Source organism: Mustela erminea, chromosome 13 (genome assembly GCF_009829155.1).
Source record: "Mustela erminea isolate mMusErm1 chromosome 13, mMusErm1.Pri, whole genome shotgun sequence".
In the NCBI taxonomy this organism is placed as follows: Eukaryota; Metazoa; Chordata; class Mammalia; order Carnivora; family Mustelidae; genus Mustela; species Mustela erminea.
The window spans coordinates 71,708,893-71,717,061 of record NC_045626.1 but is presented as its reverse complement, the minus strand read 5'-3'; the positions used below and the strand labels follow the sequence as shown (position 1 = coordinate 71,717,061).

Here is an 8,169-nt window from a genome sequence, read left to right as displayed (position 1 = left end):
CTTCCATCTAGGACCAAAAAAAAAAAGAAAGGAAAAAAAAAATCACACCGGTTGGTTTTCCAACATGAAACCTAAAACAACAACATAGTTAGGACTAAACCAGGTTGGGGGCCACGAGTCCTCCTCGCTGGCTTGGTAACCATGGGAAGCAGTCGGGGGCGGAGGGTGTGCAGAGGTGGGCAAACCGGTGCGCTCACAGGGGGCACAGACCCTAGGCCTGTCCTCCAGGGCTCCTTGGCACTTGGGAAAGAGGCTGAGAAAGGAACAGCCCCACTATCTACGTGGGTTCAGAAACTGACTGAGGTTTCGTTTTTGTTGCTGAGGACCTGATTTTGCTATCTAGACGCACAGTGCTATAAACTTGCTGCCACTGGCTACTCTGGTACTTTATTACCGTTTCTTTGTACCCTACTGATATAAAGAACCACACAGGTACTTGCTTCTTTATAAAGGATTTGTCTTCCAGTGTTGGGGTCAGGGCTAGAACGGGACATCCTTAGTGTCTTTTGCCATCATGGCTGCGGGGTAAAGGCAAAAAGCGCTGTGACATAGCTGAGTAAATATTTTCCTTTCCTCTTTTCAGGGTACACAGAGGAACGGTATGTTTAGAAAGTGAGATCCTACCCAAGGTTAAAAACTCTCCTTGGAGGTCTCCTGCCAGGCCTTGCCTGTCTACTCCATGTGGTGTGGGACACTGCCTCATGGGGAGAGTGGTCAGGTTTTCGTTTTAGAATTATGTAAAAAGAGTTTAAATTCTCCCACTAAACTTAGTACTAATAGGACTTTCAGCATTTCATTTCTTTATAAGTTAATGCTCACTGCCCCCCCACCCAGACTACCGCTCGTCTCAGCTGGCTACAACTTCCATGTACTGTCACAGCCGGAGGACATGTCCGCCCGTTTGTCCAGGACACTTTCAGGAATACGTGTTTCCTTGCTCAGCCGTAACTCGGACGGCACCCCTCCCCCAAGACCCCTGCTTCCAGGCCATGGACGTGAATGTGAACACACTGTGGGAAGGGAGGGGGCTGGTCCCGGCTAAGGGGAGGGTGCCCGGCCGCTAGCAGATGTGGGGTGCCGGAGCATGGGAGCTGGGGACAGACTTAGAGGAGAGAGGTGTTCGAGGCCTGGAGTTGGGAGAAGAGAATAAAATGAAGCAGCTGCTGAGGGATGGGAGCTGGAAGTTCCATTCTGGTTAAGTCGAGTTAGCTATGGAAGTTTTGGGGTTTTTTTTTTTGGCTTTGTTTTGTGTTTTATGTTTACAAGGAAACTATTTCAACCTTTCCCCCCCAAACTTGACAGTTACTTACGGATGACTATTCAAAATTGGACATTTTAAAAAATTTGAGCTTTTAAAAATAATAGCTATAAATGCAAAGTACTATTGATAATAAAACCGAGTTGTTTATCCACGTACAAAAAAGGTCAATAATGTTTTAAAAGCACAAAGTTGCATTTTAAATCGCAATTGCATAGTTCTAAAATGCCTGGAGAAAAGTTACATAAAATTTTTAAGAAAATTCAAGTTTGGCTGACAGTGGGGCCCCACGGACGTCTCAGAGCTCGCCGGAGCAGAGCCGATCTGAGGAAGGAAGCGCTGCGGAAACGTGAGTTATTGCATTGCTACTGTGATGGGACCCGGATCAGGGGACGCTACAGTTTCATGACACATCATTGGCATTTTAAAAACCACTGTTTTTGGCTACTATCACACTTTCATGTAGAATTCGACTTAGATTTTATATATCCCACCCCCAACGAGCACCTGAAAGCCTTAAGAAAAAAGCTCCATCTGTATTTCTGTGTATAAAAGGTCCTGCGCATCTACCTCTGAGCAAAATATGTGCTCCCTTCCCTCTGCCCACCCCGAACCGTGACCGTTTGCGTACAAAAGTCCTGGTGAAGAATCATATCAAAGATGAGAAGCAGGGAGTTCAAGGTAAACATCGGGCGAAGTGTGTAGAAAACTGCCTGGGCCTCCCGTGCCAACCCCACAGAAGTCGCGGCTCCCGGTGAGCGGGGCCCAGAGTCGCCAGCGGCCCAGAGCAGCCAGCGGCCGTGCGCGTGGGGCCCGCGCCCCGAGGCGCGCCCAGCGTGAGGTGGCTGGCGGTTGCGTGGGGTGACCCGCTCAGCCGAGGGGGTTGGGCCCCCGCAGCTGCTGCACCCTGAGTCCGCGAGTACAGAAGAAGCTTCAGCATTTGGAGGAAGGAAAAAATCTTCCCGGGGACAGAAACTTGTAGCCGTTTCCAGAAGGCAGTCTGAGCGGGCGGGCGGGCGCCGGGGGCCCAGCGGGCAGGGGCAGCGCACCCAGCGCCGTGGTCTCCGTGCGCCAGTGGCCGTTCGGAGGGCCCTTCTGGGGCGCTTCTCCGGGCGGCTGCAGGGACAGCTCCTTCAGTTCCAGCTTGTCCACGCCTTCCTCCTTCTTGTTGTGCCGCGGGGACAGGTTGAGCAGGCTGAGCACGTCCCTCTTGGAAGTCATCGTGCCGGGGGCACCCCGGAATATTTTCACGGGTCCCGTGGGATGCTGGGGCGTGCTCTGCCAGAACATCTTGAGGTTGTGGACGGCCTGCACCTTCTCGTCGATGGCCGCCATCTTCAGCCTGTCCACGTCGGGGGCGTCGGCGGGGCTGGAGCGCGCCGAGCCGGCCGAGGAGTAGGAGAGCGCTGGGGACGGCGCGCTCCCAGCCGGAGACTGATGGCCCGAGCTCGGGGACGCGTTCCGGGGGGACTTGGAGATGTGGGCGCTGTACGGAGAGCTGGGGTACTTCAGTTTGAAGAGCGGCTGGTCGGGGAGAGAAGTCTGGGAGTCGGAGCCGGGCGACGGGCGGCCGCTGTGCTGGCTGGGGCTGCCCTTGACGGACGCCTCGGAGGCCGTGGGGCTGCTGTATCCTGAACTCACCTTGGGGAGGGACGAGCTCCTAGCGGGGGGCTTTGGTTTCACGGGGACCGGCGACGGCTGGCTCTTGGGGTGGGAGAGGGCCGGCCTGCTGAACGCGCTGGTTTCCGACGCTCGGAAGACGGCCGCGCCGTTGGGCGCTGTGAGGCCCTCCTCGGGGCTGCTGCTCTTGCTGGCCTGGCCGCCGCCCCTCTGCAGACGCTCCACCGCGATGAGATGACTCTGTGTCTCCTCTAGAATCTTCTGCGCCAACTCCTGCGGATCAAGCTTTGGGTTGCTTTCTTCTTGGGATTTCACGGTGCTGTCTGTTTCTGTGCTAGACTGGTCTGATTCTCCCGTGTCGGAACTGGCCAGCTTTCCCACCTTTTGGAAGGGGGAGTTTGGGCTGGGAATCAGAGTCATTTTAACTGGAGAATTGGGTGTGCTGACGCTCCCCTTGGAGCTTACGGAAACTTTCACGCCTCCGGCTGGCCCCACGTGGCACTGTTTGTGATCTGGTGAGAAGCGCGTCTTTCTGGTTTCCTGATAGGCCGCCAAGGGCTCCGTGCTGATGATGGAAAAGCCCTCGTATTCTTCTTCTTCTTTGCTGCCGGCAGGGCGTGTCTGGGGGGACAGCTGGCCCCGCGGCAGGGTGCATCGCTGTGGGTAGGCGTTCTTGGACCGGTCGTAGTCCTGCCGGCTGCGGGAAGCCCCCGCTTCCGATCCAGCCTCGGGCTTGGAGACGAAGCTCATGGAGGAGGCGATGGAGCTCAGACTGTACACAGAGATGGCGTCGGAGGCGATGCTGTCCGCGCCGGTGGGGGAGAAAGGGGGATGCTGGTAGCTCAAGGGCAGGGCGTTGGAGACTGACTGGGCCGAGGCCAGAGACTCCAGGGAGGATGAGCTATCAAGGCTGAGGCGCTTGGGCAGCTCAGTAGAATCTAAGACAAAACACAGGTGCCCAGAGGGCAATTAGAACGCCCTGTGGTTTACTCTTTCAAAATCACAAGCAACCTCACAGCAGAGAAGCTGGCAGGGACCCGTGCGGGTGCTGCTCTCGCACGATCCGAATTTATGTCATGCTCCCGAAGCACACGGTCCTGTTGCAGAGAGTAAATGTAACTCTGAGCCAAGACACTTGGAGAGCGCCAGCCGGCCCCAGCCCCCTTCCGTGCCGCCTCCACCATGCTCCCATCTCACAGGACCCCACGTCGGCCTGGGCCTCTGGGGTCAGGTGGGCAGTCTGTGGGGACCCCTGGCCTAAACCCTAAACCACCCTCCATGCTTCAGCAGCTCCTCAGGGGCATTTACATTCACTGTCCGCATGGCCTTTCCTCCCAACCTTCTCTCAAATACTCCGCTCAAGTCTGTGTCCTCCCCAGTTCTCGTAAAGGTCTCCAGGGGCGTCCGTGCTGCCAAACCCAGTGTTCACTGCTCGGTTGTGCAGTCGGTCCCCACTGCCCTCGCTGACCACTCCTTTCCGGGCCCCCCATCCCTGGGACCTGTGACGGCCACTGCATACCCCACGCCGCCCTCCCCCTCGGGGCCTGCAGGCCCTTTTCTGCCTCCGAGCTGGCCTCTCCCTGAACTTGGGCCTCCAGTACCCAGCTGTCAGGGCAGCTTGTCTAATGGAGATTTCAAAATGGAGCATGTTCAAGAGGGAACTCAAACCCCCCTCCTCCTGCCACTTTCAACGTCTCAGCAAAAGGCAGTCCCATTCTGGCCTTTGTTCCGAAAAACAAGGTATCACCTTTGACTCCCCCCCAACTTTGTGTCTGACTGACATCCTTCAGCTCACTCTGCCTTCGAACCGCGGCCACGGGTCTGTCTCCACGTGGCAGCCGGCTTGGCCCTCCGAGAAGCGTGATGACGTGGCCGTGCCCCCTACGCCCTGAAAACTGCCTGTGGCCTAAGCCCTGGGGCACCGCTCCTCCCTTGTTCGCACCCCGCTGCCACTCTCCCTCTGCGCATCTTCACAGGCCTTGGCAGCTCCCTGACTCTATACCGCACGTGTTGGCTAAGCTCGTGAGAGCGGGGCTTTGCTCACTGCGCTTCCCCGTCCTGACCACATCCTCTGCTTTTCTCCCCCTTCCCCAAACGCAGCCAGGCTGGTCCTGGGGCGCGTGGCAGGGGCGCAGGGAGGCTGCTTACCAAAGAGCGCGAGCAGAGACTGCAGGGCAAAGTGCATGGTTCGCCGATTGGCTTGTTTCCCGGTTTTCAGGATGACTTCCTCCTGACCCACTTCACAGAGATCGAACCCTAGAGGAACAAAGACCATGAATCTCTGTCCGTGTCCCCGAGGGGAGGAGAGCCACAGCCCCATGTCCCCGGAATCCCTGCAGGCCCCTCGGCCAGCGCCCGGCCTGGGCTGCCCTGGGCCTGGGAGCTGCGTACACCCTCACCCCGATACCCGCGGGGCCCGGCTCCCTCCTGCCCCTTCCCGGAGCACCCGCTGCTCTCTGGCCCTGAGCTCTGTTCTCTGCAGCGCTGGGCCCAGTTCGTAGGGCTGGGGAGTATGAGCTGCTCTCTCCGACCTTTCCCACAACAGTCCACTGAAAGAAGACTTTAAGGAGGACAAAACTGGGCCACTCCACTCAGCACAGGGTCCAGTATGTAAAGGTGCTGCCTGGGAAGGTGGGAGCTTCTCAAGGGCACAGACGTGTGTGTTTGCCATTGAGGGCTTTGAAACCAGCCGGCTCTGACAAGGGAGAATCCACCCTCCGGGCTGAGCTGCCCTGCAGGGACCAGACCCCGTTCTGCTAAAGCCCAGGGGGCCGCCCTGACACAGTTCTCCTGAGACTCCAGGCGGGCACAGCAGAGGGCAGGAGCCTCCGGGCAGGAGGCCGGCTCACCAGCTGCTGCCGCACTGAGACTTCAGAGACCCCACCGGGCGCCGGCCCCCCATCTCCCTGAGAAGAGCACAGGCGGATGAAGCCGAGCACAGACGCCATGGCCAAGGGCTTTGTCCGCTGACCAATGTATGGCTGGGGCGGGGCCGGGGGGCAGCCCTCAGCCCTGCACATGTGGCTCAGCCCACTCGGCGGGACACTGAGCTCGGCCGGAACAGTGGAAGCGCTTGGTGCTGACTGCCAGGGGACAGGGCCCCCTCCCTCCTATGATGTGTGCTCCGGTGACAGGATCTGTGACACACAAGGCCGCCGTGTTCTGCATGCTGTGCAGTTTCTGACACAGTAGTCACCAACGGAGAAATGGGTCTTTTTATTCCCAGGCTGGGATTCTGAGGTCAGCCTGACACTGTCGTTCCTCTGGGAATTTGTTCACTCGATGAGCTACTTCAGACTTCTGGTTGCTGTGGGGTATTTTCCCCTCTGAACTCAAACAGAATCACTCCCTGAAAGCAACAGGAAGGTCTCGGAGAACTCACCAAATACAAATAACTAATTAATACAAAGGTTTTAGTTAGAGATCTCTCCTTTTACCAGGATGACGGACTTCGTTACTGCTCCAGCAGCACGGAGGTAATAACTGCCAGCCCTGGGCCGGGTTGCACTGGTGCTGGCTGAGGGCTGGAAAGAGGAGCCTCAGAGCGCTCGGGAGTGAGGGAGCCCCTTCTCCAAAGGCTGGGCCTGCAGAGACTTTTCCTCCCCTGGTTTCAGGCCACGGGATTCAAGGATAACTATGTGCACACTGACTCATCCCTTGAGTATCGGTGGTTTGGAAAACACAGAAAAGTAGAGGCCATCGATGAAAATAACCCACTGTCCCAACACCAGGAAGAGCCAGTGACACACCTGGAAATATCCAGTTCGCAGGCAAGGGGGCCTGCCTCTGTCACACCCATACCGAGGAGAGGTGTGGGCCCTGCCCGGGGAAGACCGCTGTGGCTCCGTCTTCCCTCACCTGTGCTCTGTGTCACTGTCCCAACGCCAGGCCTACAGCCCTTCCTGGAAGGGATGAGATCCCTGCTGGGCGTAGACCTGGCCTTTCTCGCTCTTGGTCCAGTTGCTACTGTCCGCCTTTATCTAGATAGAAATGTACTACGTGCATGGCAAGAAGACTGCGTTAGGCCCACAGAAGGCAGCACACAGCACAGATCCCAAAGGTGGGAGAACATCTACTTGGATTCAGAGTGACTGTGGGGGCTGGGGGCTCCCCCATCAAAGGCAATTGAAGCCAGCCCTACGCTGACATGGGCTGGGAAAAGGCATCTGCGAAATGGGTTAAAAGAAAGGCATAATGCTGTGAAATCCAGATTTCATGAGAAGAAAAACTGCTTGTGAGGGACCGGCTGGCCTGCCATGTAAAATGGCGGCTGGTCCCCATCACTCTGGATTGAGGCTGTGTCATCCTTCCAAGAGTCCCCACTCCCTGAGGTTAAGAACCAAAGCCCTCCCTGGGGCCTCAGCCCACAGGACCTGCCCCACCTCTGCCTCGTCTGTCCCCGCCGTGCCCTGCACCAGTGTGTGGGCCTGACACTTGTGCTCACCGATGCTCTTCCCTCGTCCTGGAGTTTCCTCCTGATGACACCCTCAGGCCCTCCAGGTCTGCCCCGGCTCCCTGCCTTCCACCCCGCCAGCAATCACGGGGACGCCGGGGCTCCTGTCTGGGACGCTGCCCCCCTCCTGAGGGGCTCCCTCCGCTTGGATTACGTGTTTACTTGGTCTGCTCATCTTCCCCACTAGACTGAAAACCCTAAGAGGGCTTGTCCCCCGTCCTGGTGCACTGCCCGACACATCACAGGTGCTCAGAGGAAAGCTTGGGAAGTGACTGGCTCCCCTGGGAATTGCACCAGCACTTAAGTGGGATGGGAGAGCAGCTCACAGCCTCTTGTGTGGTATTTTATCAAAAATGCATCTATTAAAGCAGCAGTTTTGGCAGGAGCTGCCTCAGCCATGTTACATTCTCCAAAAAGGGAAAGTAAGTGTCACAGATGAACACGGATTCTGGTGCCGGTGGTTCTAGGTTCCTGGCATCAAATCAGACCTGGTTTCAATGGCACAGCAAAGACCAACCTTGAAACTGTTATTTTATGACTTTTTTTTTTTCTTTAGCTTTTAATCATGGCTTGACTCCCAATGATGCTGACATCTAGCAGCTTTCTATCAAGGCAAGGACTAGAAATGAGAGCGCTGAAATCAAAATGTCGGGCGCTGGGACAAGGCAGGAGGGCCGTATGCCAAGTGTGCTCAAGGGCTGGGATCGCAGAGGCCACCATCTGTGGGGTGACATGTAAGAAAACACCGAGGCCCCGAGACCCTGCCAGCTTCACCCAACAGAAACGCGGAGAGATGGAGTTTTCACAAAAGGGAACTGCAGGAGGCGGGGAAGGACGC

At 56.9% G+C, this 8,169-nt stretch overlaps 1 protein-coding gene across 8 annotated transcripts in view; it reads right to left on the bottom strand.

Moving 5' to 3' along the window:
- Nucleotides 1-1,226: 1,226 nt before the first annotated feature.
- TTC28 (tetratricopeptide repeat domain 28) overlaps nucleotides 1,227-8,169 on the bottom strand; it is a 648,175-nt gene continuing 641,232 nt past the window's right edge. For all 8 annotated transcript variants that reach the window (XM_032311632.1, XM_032311633.1, XM_032311635.1 and 5 more), the window contains 2 exons: nucleotides 5,027-5,134; nucleotides 1,227-3,816 (listed from right to left, as the gene is read on the bottom strand). In XM_032311632.1, coding sequence (XP_032167523.1) covers nucleotides 2,192-3,816; nucleotides 5,027-5,134 — 1,733 coding nt within the window. In that variant the 3' untranslated portion in view covers nucleotides 1,227-2,191. The remainder of the gene's footprint in view (nucleotides 3,817-5,026; nucleotides 5,135-8,169) is intronic.